At 38.2% G+C, this 23,079-nt stretch overlaps 1 protein-coding gene across 50 annotated transcripts in view; it reads right to left on the bottom strand.

The window, feature by feature from the left end:
• The window catches only part of LOC120948821 (sodium channel protein para), a 96,850-nt gene that overhangs the window by 60,904 nt on the left and 12,867 nt on the right, over window positions 1–23,079 (bottom strand). For 37 of the 50 annotated variants that reach the window (XM_049606240.1, XM_049606241.1, XM_049606238.1 and 34 more), the window contains exons 5-9: window positions 22,693–22,725; window positions 20,245–20,400; window positions 5,172–5,377; window positions 4,045–4,173; window positions 661–752 (exon numbers count right to left, since the gene is read on the bottom strand). In XM_049606240.1, the coding sequence (XP_049462197.1) occupies window positions 661–752; window positions 4,045–4,173; window positions 5,172–5,377; window positions 20,245–20,400; window positions 22,693–22,725 (616 nt within the window). The remainder of the gene's footprint in view (window positions 1–660; window positions 753–4,044; window positions 4,174–5,171; window positions 5,378–20,244; window positions 20,401–22,692; window positions 22,726–23,079) is intronic. The other 13 variants (XM_049606285.1, XM_049606247.1, XM_049606255.1 and 10 more) reach the window with 1 other exon arrangement.

The raw sequence follows: 23,079 nt of genomic DNA, 5'->3' as shown, positions 1-23,079 counted from the left end.
CTGATTTTTGTATCATATCGTACCATGTATAAACTAGGCAGTGGCCCGTACTACTATTTTCAGGAGCATTTTAGCCCGCGGGGTAAATGAGTTTGACACCGCTGATTTAAACTATCAACAGTGTTTACCCGGTATGTGGTATGAATATGCATGATTTGCTACGATTAGTACTAATCGGATAGTCTCTAAAGGAGCACTAATGTTGTAACACTGATGTTTTCTTACAGAAATGATTTCGCACATGTGTGAGAATACTTTTAAAACATTCATTTAAACTTTTAAATGATAAGTTTACAGCGCATGACCTTCTTCTTCCTCTTTGGGGCTTAACAACCGTTGTCGGTCAAGGCCACCCTGTACCACTTGTGGGGTTTGCTTTTGAACCTATAACGGGTATGTTGTTAAGTCCTATGAGTTGACGACTGTACCACGAGACCAGCTAAAGCGCATGACCATATCGTCAGAAATAATTATGATTTGACGGACAAAACTGTTTTGTTAGAAATGTGGCCCTCAGATTGGTAAAGATTGATCATAATAATTTTGATTTTCTATATCGTTTTTTTGTGCGTATGATGATGCAGTTCTATATATGATGTAATTTTCATTTTGTTTATAATGATATCATGTATTTGATGACATAATGTATTTTCCACTCACCTGGAACGATGGCTACCGTTTTAAGAGCTCGTAATACCCTGAATGTTCTCAACGCAGCAAGATTACCCAAATCTATACCCATAGTTACATATCTGTGTTGATATGAGTAGGGAAAGCATAAGAATATAAAAATATTAGTTAGTTTCGGATATCAAATTCTTTATGATACGCACTACATGATAAAACAGGTATCAAATATATATTAAACACATAAAACACAATATAAAAAGCAATATAGGAGTGTAATAAGTTGATTAATACTTGGCCTTTCACCTTTATCTTAACAAAATGCTTAATTAGATGAATCGTACTGTATTTACATATGATTTGCTTAGTTTTCCCTTACAATAGTTTGGCTAGTTTGGAATGCTGAAAATAACTTTACAAATTGCTAGATTTTTGACCATTTTTTTATATGTTTGTTAACCGTATGAATCAACTGTTTTCCACTCTTTGTATTATACACAATTGCATTATGGTTACAATACACAATTGTATGCTATGATATATTAATGGAATGAACAAACTACAAACTATGGTTTTACAAAAATCTAAAATATGTCTTAAAATAAATGCAAGTCCGTGAAACTATGTCGTAGGTTAACACATTGTAAACGGTGAAGATTTTAAAACTGTATGGAAACTGTATGGTAATTGGCGCATGGTATGGACCACATCCACATCTAAGAAAACAAAGAGTTAAACATTTCTGTCTACAAGTTCTGCGGCTTCAACATTTATTTACTTCTTAGAATATTAATCACTTATCGAAACAACACAAATTGAAAAAATGCACTGTTAAGTTTTGTATTAATTGTTTATGCGGTACAATACAGGCCAAAGTAACTCTATAAAACAAGAAAAAGAGTTGAAAACAATGGACCAAGCTGACGAATATTATAAAACACAAAAACATTTTGCACTGTACCCCAAATATCTTGCACTTCACCCCAAAAATGCCTCACTATACCCGAGAAATATAGGAAGTACAGAAATACCGTTATGATTCAAATTACGAACAGCCTTAAATTCTGGACATTTTATTGAATTTCTTCACATCCAGTCCCTGGCTATATCGTTTTTTAATTCTGGATGATTCTAGATGATGATGATGTGCTATAATCAATTAAAAATGTGTCGGAACCCTAGAAAGCCCTGATGCCACAGTAAATAAATATTTTCGGTCGGTCAGTTTACTACCAGAGGCATTCTTAGCAGTTTTGCTTCGCCAGTGTTATGTCTTCGATAATTCCAAAAATCCCGTCTACGTGCATTGATATACATCGGAAGCCATTGGGGAAGTAATTATCAATGTGAAAACAGCAGTGTTGTATAATATTGTGCACTCAATATCATTAAATTACATATAAATTTTATCCGGAATTTGAAGCAAGATTTTTATCTTGTTTTTAAATCCAGCAGCCGATGTAAATTTTGATAAATTGTATAAAAATATGTTTTAAACATTGATAATAACAAGAAAACAACGATAGTTGAAGATGTATTGCCAAAGATGTATGTATTCGAGGCTGTGAGCTCGAAACTGTCCGAACTATGAATCAAAAAATTTGTTACAATTTAATAGTTTTTTGAAATGTTTCGAGTAAATTTATTGAAAATCTTTGTTTTTACATAAAAAAACAGCCTAGCTCGCGAGCGCCAGCATGCATAGTGAGAAGAATAACCTAGCTCGTGAGCGCGATGTTCATCCCAAAATACGTAGCGAGATGAACAAGGTAGCTCGCGAGCGCCCCTTTTCATCTCACTGCGTATTTTGTCCAGGTAGCGCGATGGCGAGCAAGCTTGATCCTCTCACTATGCATGTTGGCGCTCGCGAGCTAGGCTGTTTTTTCTGCATGGATTTTGGACCAACAGGTCGCTCGCGAGCTACCCTGTTCTTTTCGCAACATATTTTGGACTTCCAGGGCGCTCGCGAGCTCGGCTGTTTTTCTGTAAGGATTTAAGCAGCAGGCCGCTCGCGAGCTAGGCTGTTTTTTCGCCATGGAATTTGGATAGTCAGAGCGCTTGCGAGCTAGGCTGTTTTTTCTGCATGTATTTTAAGCATACAGGTAGCTAGCGAGTTACCCTGATCTTCTCGCTACGTATTTTGGACAGGCAGTGCGCTTGCAAGCCAGGCTGTTTTTCTCTGGGTTTTTGCACATACGATGTGCTCGCGCTCTACGATGTTTACTAGTTTCAAACGAGCATTTTTTATTTTTTTTATGCGAGTGGGCAAATTATATTTTTCTGGAATGAAGAGCGACGAGCGCCCGCTCACTAATGGTTGCGAGCGAACCTTATGATATCCGCTCTTCTTGTCCAAGTCTTATGTGTAGCCGTGAGGAAACTTTTCTGTGTCTTTTTTGCCTTGTCCTTGCCTTTAGATTCCGATGGATAAAGCATGCATACTTTTCGGGTACGTTCGTGGTATAGCCCGGTCCCTCTCATGTTTATGGTGAAGATAGAATCGTATGCAAGCGGCTCTGCATTCGGGCGTGGGCAGGCCCGTGGACGCCGTCTGTACGCACACATTCGGCCGTATCGGGGAGCTCGTTTGTTCCCGGAAACGTTCACCGCGGAGCTCATTTTCACTCATTTCATAACCCTCTATGATCAAAAATTAGGAAACCGTCTAGGTTTTGTTCTGCCTTATCTAGTGGTACAACCTTGTCCACTCATGAGCGACGAACGTTCTTCGACGAACGAGCTCCCCGATACGGCCGAAAAATTTCCATATTTTGGTTACAAATGGGTTAAATGAGTGATAAAAGTGGTACTAGACTTGTGTTGAATAATTCATATCATGGTTGAGATTGCGTGTTTCCGACAGTTAGAGCTTAAACTTCATCAACTCGAAACTGCCGGCGGAAAAGCAACTTGTCTAATGATAGCAAAATGAACAAAATGGAGGTTTGAGTGAATTTTCTTGGATGCCTAACGCAATATGATAGGCCTGAAAGTCTTCCTGTTGGGTGAGTTTGCGGTTGCACTTACACCATGTTAAAAGTAATGCGTTCTATGCCCGTATGGTACTGCCATTCGATTATTGCTAACAATACAACCGACCGCACACTTTCTCTAAGTTTTACCTCGAAAATTACTGTTTATAATCCCTATTTTCCGTACATTGGAACTGTTTAACACGCACGGTGGCCACAACACTAAATTAACTCATGTCATACCTTTGATGACGGTTTATACAAAAATGTTGAATATCATATCGATAGCCCGGGTTTATATTGAACGGCATGCCCATTTCTCCCCGTGTTTCCATACTCAATCTTCATATTAATTGTTAACCCAAGCCAGTTAATTTCGGACAGTCTACGCTATATGTTGATTATTTCTAGTTTAAATTGATGACTAATATATTTTGGAACTCACGCTAATGCTATTACTACGAAGTCCAACCAATTCCATGCATCTCTAAGATAAGTAAACGGTTGTAATATGAAACCTCGCGCCATCACTTTTACAGCTGATTCGAACGTGTAGATGCCGGTGAATATCACCCTGTAGTAGTGAATAGTAACACAAGACAATATATAGGGGTGTGTTTTAGGATTTTTGTAAATATGTCAAAACAGATTTGAACACTTTGCATTTGACTCTAGAGAATAAAATGACATTATATTACTTTATAACCTGTGGAAGATTTATAGTGTCGGAGGTACTAGACGGTAAGAAGAGTTGAAAGAGGCAAATGAGACCAAAAGGTTCAAAGTCTCTATAAAAAAAAGAAAAAAACAAAGAATAGTTGAGGCCCCCTGTATATGATGAGCGAGGGGTGGTGTTCGAAAAATACCAAACGAAGCTTTGAGAAAAATGTTTGCTCCTTGTTGTGTTTTCCTAAGTAGTAAATGTTAAATATGTCATAAATATACAACAGCCTAAGAAAAAACCATTTGTAAATGACGAAATGACGATATTTGACTGCTTCACTGTATACATTTTACATGAATAGGTTTTACTTACATTAAATTAATTCTTTATGTTACTATATCTAGTTCTAAAAGCTAACACATAATAACAGATTTTCATCTTCAAAATAATCTGCCATGAAACTTGCATATCTTGAATTTGCGGCACATACGCAGTTATGTTAACGTATAACCAGCCAAACATTATGCGTCCAGTTTTAGATCTACAGTTTTGTAAAACACACCTACTTAGTCTACCTGTAATCTTCTGTAATTTCTATAAGAGCAGCTCATGAAAATAAACCGATAAATGTTAGCTTTGACTAATTATTAAGGGTATTCTTACATATTTTACGAAAAATAAATGAATACATTTGAAATCAAACAGTGAACGTAATCATCAACGCTCACAAAAATTCATTGAATTACCACACTCAAAATATTACTTCCAAATTTTAACGCTAAAAGCAAAGTTTTCCGGATTCAGGATTTTAAACGTTATGTAAAGAGGGACACTTTCTATTGTAGATAAATATAGGGACACTAATTACATTGACTTGCTTAGCTAAATTGCAATTCATTAATACTTACTCGGTAGATTCGACTGTCGGCGTGGTAGGCATAATCATCAATATACAATTAACAAGAATGGTCGTTATTATAAAAAGTGAAAACAGTGGATGTACTAAAATATAAATAGCTACGCGGCGTATGGGGTTAAACGGATCAAGTACATATAATGCGTTAGTTGCGGAGAAACGAAATATATCTTTTCCTTTACTAATCACTACGAATGTCTGTAAGTAAAAAAAGAAAATTGAAAATCGATGTTAAGTAAAGTATGCATATGTTTAAATATAATGTAACAAATTCTGATGAACTCAATGTGAACAACCATGGGAGCGCAAACTCCCAACGATGAATTGTTTTTTTTTAAATTAATTTGAATATGTTTTTTAATGTGAGTGTATGTTAAGCATACATTGTCCTCATATGTAAAATATTTGGTAAGGGTTAGGCTAGCATATTATAATGTAAACTATAAGCATTAACATCATTCCTACTCCGATATATATGACCTCACTGTTGTAAATGTGTTCCCTCCTATGTTATAGAGATACTGGCTACAAGTACAAATACAAGTATACTGGCAAGATAATTGACTACATGTCTACATCGCTCACCACAACTATACGGACAGTAGTTTTCGCGATTTGCGGAAAATCCGTAAGAGATAGATAAAAACAGTGAATGAATGAGTTGTTCAGAATATTAGCTGGCATCGCGAAAGAAATGGTTTAAAATTAACAGTCGTTAAAAATTAATCACAGTCTTTTAAAATTGCTAGAATTTGGCATCGCGAACGCATTTAGTTCATTTTAACTGGAATGAACATTTATTTTAACAGGAATGAACAAGAAATGAACTCGGTTAAACCAAAATGAACTTTAAACGACTGTTAAAATGTGTTCATTTATTCGCGATGCCGGCTAGTATTTTACATCTTCGTTTTTTTTAATATGAAAAACACATTTTCACGCGTCTTATTATGAAAAACAAATTTAAGGTCGTAACAAATAAAGACACTTCGAAAAAAAACTTTTTGTGCTAACTGACGCTGTAAAAAATCGTTAAAAAATTTTGTAACATATTCCTGAAAGGTGCTTGTGCAACCACCGATACGTTTCTCCTATTCGGGGACTTTAACTTCCCCAATCTTTCCTGGAACACCGATGATTCTAACGTTCCTGTACTGCGAATCAATTATGAGAATTCACGAATTACGGACAACTGCCGCTCTTTGCTTGACTGCATCTATAGTAACGGGCTTTCTCAGATCAACTTTATACCTAATGCATCGAATAACATTCTCGATCTCATAATTGTCTCTGACGAGATCCTACATTATTGTGCCCCACCGGTGGTGTCACCTTTCCCTATGGTTGCCGTTGATGTTCATCATCCTCCTGTTGAACTACACTTAACTGGTGCTAGCAATACAGCTTGTTCCTGGCGTTCTACCTCACCAAACCGTGAGTCCGGCACACGTAACTACAGGCGAACTAACTTTATCCGTCTAGCTGAACTGCTTCAATCTACTGACTGGTCTTTCCTGGAAGGTAATCCGGATGTTAACTCAGCATTGGAACTATTTAACACAACACTACTGGCGCTTATATCTGATTGCTGTCCTCTAATGCCACCGCGTCGCAGTCCACCATGGTCTGATGCACGTTTACGCCGTCTAAAGCAAAACAAAGCGTCATGCTTTCGCTTTTGCAGTACAAATGGTACACAACACTCCAAATTAAGGTTCATTGCTGCCCATAATGTATATAGAAGCTATAACAGACAACTTCATACTCGTTATCTCATTCGAGTGAAATTCTCGCTCATCAGACACCCAACACGATTCTGGAGGTATGTTGAATCAAAACGCGGTAACAGCTCGCTCCCCGATGTTCTCACATATAACAACGTCTCCACAAGCAGTAAGGAAGGCATGTGCAACTTATTTGCTGATCGTTTCAAGGACTGCTTTAATACGGATGATGCAAGCTTATCATTAGAAGCAGCTTTAAATAATGTGCCCTGTGTTGTTGTTGACATTGATGTACGCGATATTATTATCTCGGTAGATACTGTACTACGTGCTCTGCAGCAGGTCAAAACCTCATACAACCCTGGACCCGATGGTATTCCTACGGCAATCCTTGCCAAATGCCGCGAATTTTTAGCAAAGCCTCTGTCTCAAATCTACCAACTCTCTTTTGCACAAAGTACTGTACCCACGGCCTGGAAATCCTCTGTGATGTTTCCGGTGTACAAAAAAGGGGATAAAAACTCTGCTGAGAACTACCGCGGTATAACCACCTTGCCTTCTTGTGCCAAAGTGTTTGAGATCGTCATACAAAACTCGCTAATGTATCACTGTCGTTCTTATATTTCTACACGCCAGCATGGTTTCTTTCCTCGACGCAGTGTTACCACAAACCTGGTGGAATTCGTCTCCAACTGCCAAGCAGCCTTTACTTCCGGAGCTGGATGCAGTATACACTGATCTTAAGGCTGCGTTTAATCGTGTGAACCATCGCTTGCTGTTGGCTAAGCTCGCCCGGATCGGTCTCTCTACTCTGCTGGTGAATTGGTTCAGGTCCTATATCTCTGAACGTAGCTACTACGTACAAATCGATGGTGTCTCCTCTAAGGTTTTCGAGAGTTCATCTGGCGTCCCTCAGGGCAGCAACTTGGGACCACTGCTGTTCTCGCTTTTTATTAACGACGTCACACTGGCCATTACGGAAGCAGATTGTCTGCTTTATGCGGATGATGTTAGGCTGTTTCGTATCGTACGGAACACTTCCGACTCTCTTGTACTCACTCTCTTCCGACTCTCACTCTCTTCCGACTGGTGTATCAACAACGACCTGCTAATTTCTGTTGATAAGTGTACGTCAATGTCTTTCTTTAGAATAGCTAGTCCGATAAGGTATATCTATAGCATATCAGGGACACAACTACCGCGGTGCAATACGGTCAGGGATTTAGGAGTCACCCTGGATCGCAAACTAGATTTCCGACAACATTACTATGATATTTTAGACAAAGCTAACAAAATGCTAGGATTTATTCGTCGACATTCGAAAGAACTTAATGACCCACACTGCCTGTTAACTCTGTATAAGTCCTATGTTCGTTCCATCCTCGAGTTTAGTTCTACAGTTTGGTGTCCGTTCTCTAGTGTTTGGTCCAATAGAATAGAAGCTGTCCAAAAAAGAGTTACTCGTATTGTCCTACACTTCACTCCGTGGCGTAATGTAACCCCTCGTCCATCGTATCATACTCGTTGTTTGTTGTTTGGTCTGGACACACTTGCTAGGAGACGTGATAATGCCCAATGTACGTTTTTGTCCAAACTTATTGTCGGTGAGATAGATTCGCCAGAACTACTGGCTAGAGTCAACATAAATGTCCCTCCTAGAGTGTTCCGTAACTACAGACTAATAAGAACTGACCTTACAAGACGTGCATACAGCGAGAACGACCCAATGACTGCGATGGCCCGTAAATTTAATCAGCGTTACATTTTATTTGACTGGCACCTACCTACTAGATTCTGTTGATCCGTTTTGTCATTGTACACTGCGTTAGTTATTTAAGTTTTAGTTTTAATTCAGTGATAAGGCCGCTTGTTTGGCCAATCACTTAATAAAATAAACAATACAACAATACAATACAATTTTTAAAAAAGTGTTATTGTAAGTTTTTTAAGGCTTTGAGAGTTTATAAGAATAATTATCAAAAATATGAATTTAAAAAAATCTTTTGCATGTAATGATTGTTTTGAAAATACAAAACAAAATATGTAAAAATATTTTCAAAATGGGCATAAGAACCTTGTGAAGTTAATGTATAAAGGCTCAAAACTGATCCCATCAAACAAAAGCGACACAAAAACAATTCTTAACAAGCATTTTTTAGCAAAATCTAAATATTTGCTGCTGTTACATACATAGCTAAGGAAATTAATCCCAGCCTGATTTTTTTCCTCCTACTACCCACTTCACCATCGATGTTTTCTTAGACCGCTACAAAGCGCCCGTAAATGTTTTGGCGAAAGCGCTGACGAATACCATATTCAATTGAAATGGACCTACCACAATACCCTTTCCACATATTTTTACCATCATTAAAATACTTAGCTAAGACAAGAAAATTTCACATTAATAATTTAGTTAGCCCTAATATTGGCTCATAAACTACCTTACGAATTCACGACCAATCTTTATAAGCAATCGGCGCCTTTGTTTCGACCGAACCCATTCACCCTATTTCTACATGTCCTTCGCCTGAAAATTTCGCTCTCTTTGTCTGAATGCCTAAATTAATATTTCGTTATTAATTTACAGTCTACGACAGCGGTCGGCAAACTTTTTAGGTAAAGATCCAAATTTACTACATGATCGAGAGGCGCGAGATAGGAGAAAGATCTTTTAAAATATTTTCGCATAAATTATTACATTATAAAATTGAAGAAACAAAATAATTCTAGGATGCTATCGAATTCTGCTATTATTGATACAGTTTTTTTGTAATTCAGTTATCTATATATCTTCTATCTCTATCTCTATCTCTATCTCTATCTCTATCTCTATCTCTATCTCTATCTCTATCTCTATCTCTATCTCTATCTCTATCTCTATCTCTATCTCTATCTCTATCTCTATCTCTATCTCTATCTCTATCTCTATCTCTATCTCTATCTCTATCTCTATCTCTATCTCTATCTCTATCTCTATCTCTATCTCTATCTCTATCTCTATCTCTATCTCTATCTCTATCTCTATCTCTATCTCTATCTCTATCTCTATCTCTATCTCTATCTCTATCTCTATCTCTATCTCTATCTCTATCTCTATCTCTATCTCTATCTCTATCTCTATCTCTATCTCTATCTCTATCTCTATCTCTATCTCTATCTCTATCTCTATCTCTATCTCTATCTCTATCTCTATCTCTATCTCTATCTCTATCTCTATCTCTATCTCTATCTCTATCTCTATCTCTATCTCTATCTCTATCTCTATCTCTATCTCTATCTCTATCTTTATATACAGTCATTATCCGATATACGCTATCGTACGGAACCGAGCGCAATAGCGTATCTCGAATTTTTTGCGTAGAGCGGATTCCTATGGAAAAATGGTTTACACTACCGGATCGAGGGTTGAAAAATATCGCCACAGAGTTTTGCATTCAAGTTTTTGTTATAATACAGGTATCTTTTGCATAAATTTAATGCAAAATGCATTAAGAACATTAAGGAAATAAAAAAAGAACATAAAATATTTCAAAGAATTAAAATATTTGCAAAACACACATGGAGCTCTCAAATTTAGAGGAATTCGCGTACTGCGAATTCACTTGTATCGAGTATCGAGTACTGCGGATAATTGCTGTATATATAAAAATCTCGTGTCACGGTTTTTGTCGTTGTTTTTGTTCGCAGAACTTTGACACTCGGTGTTAAGTTCGGTTTACACTGGCGTTAACAACCCGCAAGCAAATTCGAGCAGTTTGTGAGCTCGCATGAGGCCTCGCAATCGGGATAGCTTTTCAGCGCTGGTATATTGGTACAGATATTTCCCGATATACGCCATACTCCACATACTCGATTTCGATATATATATATATAGTAGTTTTAAATTTGACAGTTCTATGAGCAAATTGTACTAATTTGACACATTGAATGTCAAATACAAAATATCTTCCCTTTGGTCGAATTTCAAAAACCATTTTAAAAATGTTGAGGTATTTCTCGATACACGCCATACTCGATATACGAAATTTTGCTATACGCGATTTTCTTAATTTGACAGTTCTTATACTAATTTGAAACATCAAATGTCAAACTCAAAATAAATTCCCTTTTGGTCGTAAATGGTAAATGGTACCAAATTGTAATTTACAGTTGAAATCAGATCAAATAACTAATTTAATGGCCAAAACCTACCTCTTCAAGCAAAATGATATGACAATTAGCTATAATTTGACCGAAAATATCGACAACTTACGCTAATATTCGAGATACGCTTTTGCCTCCAGTCCGCATTAATAGCATATATCGGGGAGTACCTCTATGTGGTATATAAAAAACTCCGTGGTAAACCAAAAACTCAGTGGCATCCAAACGGATGATTGTCATAGCAGATCTGAATGACCTACGGTTATTACGACAAATATGAAGAATCGAAGCTTTGAGATAAAATCATTTAAATCATTGTAATCATTGTTTTTGTACTCCTTGGATTGCATATTCTTTTATTTTTTATTAAAACGATACATCAAATTTATCCCGTGTGAAACCGGGTAAATCAACCTTTAATTGTATATAATATCGGCCAAACTAAGTTCATAATTGGTAGTTCCTATTATTTAATCGTAACGCGAAGATTCATAAGTTAAGGATCTGCTGAAAAATTATCTAGACAAACGTACAAAGTAACAAAATAACCATGAAAATGCTTCAAACAAGTAATACCATTTCAGACAAATTGATGACTGATTCCTTATAAACATGTACTTTGACAATCGTTGTACTCGTAAAAAGGGTAAAAGTAATTCTCAGCCCGATACGTTACACTAGCGTTACGCATAACGCCTGTTTATCTCAAACCCAAGCATCATTTTTGGAACGTCAGTTTTAACCGTCGTTGATGAGCAAATTGATAGATAGATAGTCTAATAATCTAAACCTTATGAATGTTCAGCAATCGTTCATAAATTTTGTATTCATTGATAATTCATTAGAAAAAAAAAAGTAATTATATGACTATTACCTTACAACTTTCGATATCCATTAGTGTTATAGTATCTTTAAAAATTGCTTTTAAAACAATTTAAACATATAAATGCTTATATATATCTCAGCCATCTATTTGTAAAACTATGATATTGAAATCATAATCAATGTGTAAATGTATTTATTTACCAACCCGACGCTAAACAAAACGGTAACGTGGGCGCGAGGCCAGTCATGCAATCAATTGAAGCATACGAAACGGACCTCACGATACCGACTAGTGATGGGAATAGTTCCGAAAATTGAGGAACGGAACGAACCTGCCAACCTGGAGAAAAAGAACGGAACGCGGAACGCAGGTTCAAGATGACCTACGATGGTTACGCTTTTTTCAGTTGCTCACTTTATATATGGTTAACTTGAAAGTATTCATTGAATATTGTGTAATATATTTTTTGTGCAGTAGTCACACAGTTTCAATTAAACATAGCTAAATAATAGTTTACTGAATGTGTAAAACTATTCTTCTACTAAAATATAAACGCTTAACTTAAGTTTTGTTGTTTTTGTTCTTACTAAAATTAATCATTATTCCCTTTTTATACTTCTAAATAAAGAAGTAAATCAAAAATTTGTTGCAACGCATATGAAATTTTGATGCAAAATCAAAAAGCTTATAAGTTTAATCGGCTTTTTAAATTCGTTTGGATTAAATTATCCTACACTGATTGAATTAATATTTCTTAATAGAAGCAGACAGCATCGGTGTTATTCGATTCGGTTTACATAAAATACATAGACTATTAAGTTGTTTCTGTAGGGTTCAACTACCGGTGTGAAAGTGTTCGGTAGTGCACTTTTTTGTTCATAAGAATAGCGCTGTTTCACGGGGCGATAAACGGCTTTAAAGAAATTATTGCGGAAGGCTAAACGTGTCATGCACCCTACATATTTAGTTGCACAAAGAAGATCTCAGATAATAATTCAAACGAATTCATTGGAGAGGCATGCGCAACGAAGCAGCTTAGCACCCAACACATAGCAATTCATTGACTACCACAATACAGTCCAAATAACACACCTATACTGATAACATCCATATGGCAGAAGAGAGACATTTCATTCATTGCGCTTACCGCCAGTGCAGGATTGTCTCTTTAAATTTTGGCGATTACCTTCCCACCAATCACAAATCTCTATCCTTCTCTGGCTTCACGGCTCAGGTGTTGTACCGTTATCTCTTGGACTGAGAGAGTACCCTACAAGCAAAGAGCGGGTAATTTTTATCATGGTGTGCGTAAAAACCTAGAATCAAGCCGATGGAAGATTTCGTAGGCTTAAAAAAAGGGGAGAAAATCGGTACCACGGTTCTCTCCCGCTCCCATATGAAACACACGGTGCGCTCTTTCGGTTTCCGAGGTTCTTTTAAAAGTATTCTCGGAAACCGAGAAAGAACCTCGGAAACCGAGAGAGCGCACCGTGTGTTTCATATGGGAGCGGGAGAGAACCGTGGTACCGATTTTCTCCCCTTTTTTTAAGCTTACGAAATCTTCCATCGGCTTGATTCTAGGTTTTTACGCACACCATGATAAAAATTACCCGCTCTTTGCTTGTAGGATATGGCTTGCGCTGTTATCACTCATATAGACAGGATGTGTGTGTGTGTGTGTGTGTGTGTGTGTGTGTGTGTGTGTGTGTGTGTGTGTCCATACTAGAAAGAAGCAAAAGAAAAGAGAACGCCGTTCTTTACCGGAACGAAAAGAACGCTGAGAGAAACAGGTTCAGACTTTACCTGCTTCCTTTGTACGTACCAAATCGGCATACAGTATGAAAGAGAGCAGACCCGACAGGCAAAGAGAGCGAAATTTACAGGCGAGGGGCATGTAGAAACAGGCGGAAGGGGTTCGGTCGAAGTTGTATTGTCCGCCATAGTCGAGCCGCAGTGATTTTTTTCCGAATTGAGAGTGAGCGCGCGCAGCGCTCTCTCGCATGCCTTCAAATTACACGGGGCGCTCTCGCGATACAAAACAGCTGATCAGCTGATACCCCCTCCCTCCCGTTTCTTTCCTCTCGCGCTGCGCTGGATCAGCTGTTCTTGCTCTCTCGTGTTTCTTTCGGTTTGCGCTGCGCTGTTGCCGCACTTGCGCGCTGCGCTGAACACCCCCTCCCGTGCGTTCTTTTCGGTTTGCGCTGCGCTGTTGTCGCACTTTGCGCGTAGCGCTGGACACCCCCTCCCCCTCGTTTCTTACGTTGCGCGTTGTGCGCTTTCGTTCACTTTGATTTGCAGCGTAATAAAATCGCATGCATCGAAATAAAACTTAAACACATCAAACTCGTTTGATATTTTAACACTTTATTGAAACTTAAGGCACAGTTCCACACATTGCTAACCACAATCTTGCCACAAAACCACACATATTTTTTATTATAAATAATTAAAAAAAAATCGTCACTTCAAGCACCCGCTTTACTGCCTGTATGTTGTTCATGTTGAATACTGTAAAAAAAGCATTGAAATAAAGCAGCATAATTTACATATTCATGTTAAATTATGAAAGATTATCGCAGCTTTATTTCAATGCGCACAACACTTCATCAATTGAAAATACGGACGAGGCCGTAATAATGTGAATTGAAATAAACAACACTTCAACACTTCACTTCAAATAACATCGAGCGCCCGGGACTTAGGCTAAAACGCGCGCGGCCTCACACTGCGAAGGCTTGAACTGTACTGACGATTTTGTGTGGTAGCAAGAAAGGGAACGCACGAGGAACACTCGCTGCACTAGTGCGAGCGAGACACCGACACCAGCAAGCCGCTGCGAGAAAACCAAACAGAGCGCGCTGGCTGAAAGTGAACACACACATTCACACATGTGTGATTGTGTGAGTGCGAAAACTGTGTAAAAAGCAAAACACGTTCTCGCCGCCGCGTAATTCCGCGTATTTCCAACCGTTTCCCCTTGCTTCTACATGCCCCTCGCCTGAAAGACGCACACTTTTACATTCTCATTGCTAGTAGGGGATGATCGTGCGTTCCAGACCGGATTGAAAAGAACGCTGAGAGAAACAGGTTTAAATTGAACCTGGATGATTTGTTTACAGCAAACCAGCTCATCAATACAAAGAGAGTAGAATGTCGTGCGTTCTAGGCCGGATCGTAAAGAGCACTGAGAGCAACCGGCCCAGCACAGATCACAAAGAACGCTGAGAGCAGCCGGTTCAGATCGGATCGATATGATCTTTGATAACGGCCGGTTCAGGTCGGATCGCAAAGAACGGTGGGAGCAACAGGTTCAGTATGAACCTGCTTGGGTTAAAAATAAGGATCGCGGTCCGGATGCTTGCATGCTGGAACGGATTGCACCTGGCAGGTTTGGAACGCAACGCGCATCACTAATACCGACCCTACGAAATGCCCTAGGACTACTCTAAAAATGGGCTCATGGAACGTACGCACTCTAAGCGAAGCCGGAGCCTTGAAACAACTTGATGATGCTCTAGCCACAATCAGCATGGACGTCGTAGCTCTACAAGAGATTTGGTGGCTATAGAACGGTGTGCACAACAGGTGTGGTAAGCATTGCTACGACATATACTACAGCTGCCACGACTGCTATCGCGTGATCGGCACGAGATTCGCCTGCCCCAGGCATGACCTCTTAATCATCCTGGGGGACTTCAACGCAAAAGTCGGTAGGGAGCCAATGTACCGCCAATACACTGGCTGTCACAGTCTGCATGAGCACAGTAACTATAATGGTAGTAGATTGGTCCAGTTCGCCGCAGCGAACAATATGGTTGTTGGAAGTACCAAATTTGCGCGCAAGAAAATCCACAAGGTTACATGGGCGCACCCGGATGGAGTAATCCTCAACCAGATCGACCACGTGTTAGTAAGCCGCCGACGACAGTCGAGTCTGTTAAATGTCAGAACATATAGAGGAGCCAATATCGATTCCGATCACTACTTGGTTGGCGTAGTGACACGTTAGCTTAGAATCGCCCGCCCCCGCGCGAATGGTGGCGGAGAAAACACGCCGCCTCGGCTCAACACGGACTCCCTAAGGGACATTACTGTCCAACAGGGATAGAAAACCGCTTTAAGGCCTTATTAGACGGAGGAAAATACTGTCATTAGATTTTGGAATCCATCCTTCAAACAGGGTTTGACAGATAGATTCCAGTCGGCAAATCGGAATTCGGCATGCTCAATTCCGATTTGCTCGAGATTTGAATTTTTACTGTCAATGGGGCCCTTCACGATTCTAGTTAGTTTTGTTGTATGGAGTTTGGCAGTTGTAGGCTGAAATCAGGTAAACACTCCATACAAAACCACACAAAAAACTAGCCTGCAATTTTCAGTCTAGATTATTCTAACCACAAAGCTAGAATTAGATTCGAGTACCTGCTCGAAAACACGGTGTTGTTTACATTTATCCCAAGGTGCATTACAGAGATCAGGTGGTGGAATCTGGAATCAAAGTGTATGTAGTCCAGGTGGTCTCATAGCATTTTTTTATAATCAATTTTGAACATCACTTTTTGACAGAACGAGTGAAAACTTTTGCTCCAACGAGCTTTCTGGAGGCTTGATGAATACTTAAAACACTCTTAAAATCTTCATTCAGAAACAGAAGCGATCAAAATCTGTCTTCTAAATTCATACACCTTGGGATAAGCCCACATTATATCCAGGTGACAACTGTTCTACATTTTTGGCTTAAACTCCTCGTGAACAGCTCGATTTAACCCATTGCCTCATATAAACGCTTGAAAACATGGATGTGTGAGTGAACAACGATGTGTTGAAGCGTTGAAGTTTATGTCAGAACTTCGGTAGAAGCTGGGCAAACAGGAAGCTTGCAGTTTCGTCCTCAGTGATAAACAACCAAAACACTGAGTAAGAAGAATTAAACGATCTATCTAGGAGTATCAGAATAGCGGGGAAATGAATGTACCAACAAATCAACGTGAAAGAGTGTTTTTTAATAAACTTTTTGTTTCATACGGATTGAAGAGTACACATGTTTTGTTTTGGGCCGGTAGCTTGTGCACAACGTGATGACAATTCTCAAAATGGCACTAGAAAAAACGCTTCACACTGACGTTTCAACTGTTATAATAAGCTTAAACTCTGCAATATCGCTTGCCCTTTAAGCCAGTTTTAAGCCTGCTCTTTAAGCTTCCAGCAACTCGAAAAACGCTAACAATCTGCTCGAAAATGTCACTTGGGTACTCACATAGAGAGCTGCTCGAAAACTGCTATACAATGCAAACAGCAGACAGGCTGAAATTTCAGCCTACGAACTTCAAACGGAAAGGGCCCCAATGTCGGTAGAGCGTATTGAACTTCTTGATAATGATGAATACAAACAACAAAAATGGGAAACAACAAATGATTCTTTCGGATAAAGCCAAAAAAATCAATAAAATAAATAATAAATGTGATAGGTGACAGAACAATTATCTTGCCTTATTACACGAACGAGAGGAATTTTTGTGCCAAAGTCTAAGATAGGCAGATAAATGCCAATCTAGAAATGACAGTATTTTCCTCCGTCTAATCAGGCCTTTTGACGAGTCTCTACTACCAGAAAACAGATATGAAACTACGAGTTGTAGGGTTCGATAGCAGCAAGGAAATAATCATCATATTTCATAGATTCGAATAATGCAAGTAACAATCATTTAATGATGATCAGATAATCAGATAAAAACACACAAATATAAGTTTATCAAGAAGAAATATGAAAACAGTTAAGATAGAATAGTGATTAACGAAAAGTATCGGCGCATTCAAAATAAAAATCTGGCAAATCGCAGAGAGAGTTATATAGCGAGAGGCGATACATCCGTTCACTCGGAAGTGTCAAAATAGGAGGTTTTTCGAGGAGAGGAGGAAAATCGTGAGTCTTGTGATTGATCTTAGCAAGGATGGTCGCTACTATTCGATTGGATGAAATAAAAAGTTGTTATAAATAAAAGAAATATTTCGGAAATCACGACACGAGTGAGAGGTGGAACGCCCTAAAAACAAACATAATAAACTGTGCAAGAAACATGATCCCACCACGCCATGGCAACACCAATTCTGGCTGGTGCATGAATGCAGACAAGTGACCGAACTGCATACCGAGCAATGCAGCTACGGCATAGAACGCGGGCATGCGCAGAGGAATATTCACGGCTCAGACGCGAAGAGAAACGAGTTCACCGCTCCAAGAGACATGCTTTGGAAGAGCAAAACATGCGGGAACTCGAGCAAACCAAAGAGGCGTACGGACCGACACGAAAGTTTTACCAAGCGATAGCAGGTCACCGAAACAACGTTGTACCTAAGGTAACCTGCTGTCGCAACAAAGATGGAGATCTGGTTAGTAACCAGCCAGAGGTCCTCTCGCGGTGGGCTCAGTACTTTGATGAATTACTCAACGACCAGTTTAACGAACAGCTAGAAGCGCCTCTAGCAGATAGTGTCATGATACTGCCACCTAGCATAGAAGAAACACGAAAGGCTATCCGTCGGCTGAAAAATAACAAGGCACCCGGAACCGACGGAATTGCAGCAAACTGGTCAAGAATGGAGGTGCACGACTAGAAAACGAGATTCATCAAATCGTTACTGAGGTGTGGGATAGCGATTCGATGCCTTGTGATTGGAATCTCGGCATCATCTACCCCATATACAAGAAGGGTGACAGGTTGGACTGCAACAACTACATGGGTATTACGGTGTAGAATACCGCCTATAAAATATTCTCCCTGATCCTTCAGGATCGTCTTGTCCCGCACGTCGAAGAGATAGTAGGAAACTATCAAAGAGGATTCCGAAACGGAAAATCAACCACTGATCAGATCTTCACCATGCGGCAGATCTTGGAGAAGATGGCTGAATACAGAAACGACACATACCATCTCTTCATAGACTTCAAAGCCGCATACGATAGCATAGCCAGGGTAAAACTTTACGTCGCTATGAGCTCATTTGGAATCCCGGCCAAACTGATAAGGCTAGTTAGAATGACTATGACCAACGTCACATGCCAGGTAAGGGTGGATGGAAAACTCTCAGGACCCTTTGCTACCACCAAGGGTCTGCGCCAGGGGGACGGGCTTGCCTGTCTCCTATTCAACCTGGCGCTAGAGTGGGCCATCCGCGACTCGAGGGTGGAGACTACGGGAACCATCTTCTATAAGTCAACCCAGATCCTGGCATACGCTGATGATATAGACATCATTGGTCTGCGGCTCTCCTATGTAGCAGAAGCCTACCAAGGGATCGAGAAGGCGGCAGAGAGCCTCGGATTGCAGATAAACGAGGCAAAGACTGAATAATCTGAATCTACGTAGGCGTGATGTACAGATAGGTCAACGCACTTTTGAAGTCGTCCCAGAATTCACCTATCTGGGGTCAAAGGTCAGCAACGACAACATTATGGAAGCTGAGTTGCGCGCAAGGATGCTGGCTGCCAACCGGTCATTCTACAGCCTGAAAAATCAGTTCACCTCAAAGAACCTGTCGCGACGGACGAGGCTGGGACTATATAGTACCTATATAGTTCCAGTACTCACATACGCCTCTGAGACATGGACACTGTCCAAATCTGACGAAGCCCTCTTAGCCGCGTTCGAGAGGAAGATACTCAGAAGGATACTTGGCCATACGGATGTGTGGAAGGACAATGGAGAAGCCGCTATAATGACGAGCTATACGAGATGTACGACGACCTCACTGTCGTACAGCGTATTAAGCTCGCCAGGCTCCGGTGGGCTGGCCATGTTGTACGCATGGAAACGGACGACCCAGCCCGTAAAGTCTTTTTAGGCCGTCCACAAGGACAGAGGAGGCGTGGTAGGCCCAAATTGAGGTTGCAAGATGGCGTGGAGGCGTCCGCCATTAAGGCCGGGATAACGGACTGGCAGACGAAGCCGCGACCGCTGCTCTCTTTAGATAAATATTATGAGGATGAATACACAGTTTTGCGACCGCTGCTCTCTTTAGATAAATATTATGAGGATGAATACACATGCCATATTTTCTTAAATTATTTACTAAATACTCATTGAACTCCTAGAAACGAAAACTTATCAAAGTTTGAAGCTTTTCGATAATTAAGTTTTTTTCTTTATTCTCAAAATAATGCCTTAACTGGCCGTATCACTAAGTAAAAAAATATTAAAATAGTACATTTCAAATAACGTAGGTGACCATTAGGTCGCCTTGGATAAGGTTTAGTTATGTAAGTAATATGTATGAAAGTAATATGTATAAATGAAACATAGGTTGCAACGAAATTGGATTTTTTCGATTAAACATAAAATATATGAGGGTATATGAAGCAAAAGAATACCTACCCTTTGATTTGAATAGAAACTGTCAATATCCTCGAGAGGCGTGGAGGCCAACTCCGGGGGGAAGCTGCCTTGCATTCGAACTGGGACTGGTACACCCTGTTCAAGAGTAGGGTCCGGTTGGGGACCTTCATCCTCATCCTCGTCATCGTAGCGTATCTAGCAATTTATAATTACACAATAGACGCATCGAGAATTTGCGTACCAGCAATGTAAAGTCACGTTTACAATCGTCAGTCACGCCATTCGTACAATAAAGTAATCAACGATGATTAGTAAAAAATGAAAAGAGAGAAAGTGGATAGATAGCATAAAACTAGTAAGTAATTAGTACCGACATTTGTATATGTATATGTATGAGTGTATTTGAAAACGAATTTGTGAATTGCATTCTAGAACTTCAAAAAATTACCTTGTTTTGTTATGAAAGCAATACAAATATTTAAATAATTAAAAACATAATAAATGCTTCGTAGTTCATAAAATAAATTGAAACAAACAAGCAAAAGGAAATCTGTGCAGCTATGTTGAGGTAGAGATTAAATATATGTTGAGGTTTAGAATTTAAGATTAACCGAAAACTATGTTAATCCTTATATGCGAATGAAGTTTATCCATATTCTTAAGCGACTTATAGAACTACTGTTGCATTTTGAAAAGACCAGTCTTTTATAATATCTTTGGCTTAATGACCTAGGCAATCACGCACAGCTTTATAAAGATTTAATACCCTTGATTACAGTAAATAATTGAATTTTATATCTTTTATCCCAAGTTTGAGTTTTAATAGAACCCGTCAGGCTTGTAGGAAGCGATGGATTAATAATCTACCGACCCGTCAAAACGGACTAATGCATTAATAAAATAAAACAATCGATGTATAGTATTACTTTTACTCTTTACATTTTGATCAAGCTATTTAAAAATCGTTTTAATATTTTTATAAAAAGTATTCTTACCTTACCGTTTAACACAAATAGCGTATTTGATCACGGCAAGTAGTTTATTTGAAGTGTCTATTGAATTGTTTTGTTCAGTAATACTTTGTTCAATAGTTTAAAGATACTAATCAACTATCTCTTATTTAAGAGAGCCGATGGGACTGACAAATAAGAGGGGTTTGCAAATTAGAGAGTTTGAAAGTGAATGAAAAGTTCATACATTAGCGTGTAATTTAAAGAAATCCGTATTCTTGAACAAAAATGCATCAAATACATTATTTATAATTAAAATTTTTAAGAAACTAAACAAACTATCTAAGAAGCTGTATGTACTATATGTATATTAATGTATAAAAACCATCAACATAGTTATTCTGCATGATTTTCTTGATATATCTGCCATGTAGGCGTTTTATCTTCATTAATGAAACGTAAACTTTGCATAATCATATTACTGTTAGTAAAAACTAGAAGATTCAAATGAGGTGACAGTCCAAAACACAATAATGGTAAAGTTTTTTCAATCATTTAACTAATGAATAATAAACGCCTAAAACAGGGCATTAAACTAGGGGTGACAATATTATAGCACATGTTAGTTGTATGTATATAACTTCAAGTTTGACTTTAACCCTCTAATGCCAACATTTTTGTTTTGCGTGAAAACCTGTAGAACACGTTTCTTCCAAAGTCTCAACTTTCTGACGCGTTTGACACATATAAGTAATCAAATAATCAAGGTATTTAAATGAAATGTAAAAGTGTAGCGAAGTAACATTTTGCTTGGTAGCAACAGACAATCTCGTTTTACTCAGTTTTTACCGCTTTTTGTAAGGTTCGTCTAAAGGCGGGATTGGGAATTAGAGGGTTAATCTAATCTAATCTTGAGATGTTAACACGTCGGTAGATACAAATTACACACATAATTTAAAATTTAATTTATACCAATTGATTTGGAATGATGAGCGCAAATAAAGCAGCAGGCTCTTAATGTACATGATAATTTATAATCGTCTATTTATTGTATGAAAAAAACTATATTTGCAAAAACTATATTCACTAGCAGCAGCAAATACGAAATATGTGATTAGAACGCAGTCAGAAAAGCACAATTTTCAGTAGAAAAAAAAATGTTCACAATCACAACGTTGAACAAAAAAGAGTGTAAGTTAGCTTCGAAAATTAATTCGAACCAATTTTGCAACTTATATGCTAATACATATATTATATGTACTAATATAAAATGCTAAGATTGTATTGTAAAATAACTTAAACTATATATATATATATATATATATATATATATATATACATATATATATATATATATATATATATATATATATATATATATATATATATATATATATATATATATATATATATATATATATATATATATATATATTTTTTTTTTTTTTTTGTATTAAATCTATGTCGTTTAATGTTTCTATATAAATAAATTAAAATAAATGCTTTGCTTGCTGAATAAATGAAATTTTAATCTTACTTCTTTTTTCTTTTTCTTCCGACCAAAATCACTCTGTAAAGGAGGTGAATTTTATTAAAATGTTAATAAAATCATTAAACCTCTACATTCTTTAAGATAGCGCATTTGCAGTGATAATGAAGTTAATGTTATTTGCGATAATTGCTGACGTGTTCGTGCACTTCAACAGAAGAAACTGGGCACTTTATATGGGGCACCATATATTTATATGCCGTGTAATTCTTTTGAATTCTATAGTTTTTGATTATTGGATATATTTTTAGCGTGATTCCATTGAGCCAATTTTCACATTTTCAACGTAATGTTTTCATTGTGCTGAACAAGCCCATAAGCAACTTTTCAATGTATATGAAGGGACTTTCTTCTATAGATCGCAGCATGATAAAA

The sequence above is a fragment of the Anopheles coluzzii genome, chromosome 2, assembly GCF_943734685.1.
Source record: "Anopheles coluzzii chromosome 2, AcolN3, whole genome shotgun sequence".
In the NCBI taxonomy this organism is placed as follows: domain Eukaryota; kingdom Metazoa; phylum Arthropoda; class Insecta; order Diptera; family Culicidae; genus Anopheles; species Anopheles coluzzii.
The sequence above is the reverse complement of the archived record's forward strand: the minus strand, read 5'-3'. Positions and strand labels throughout refer to the sequence as shown.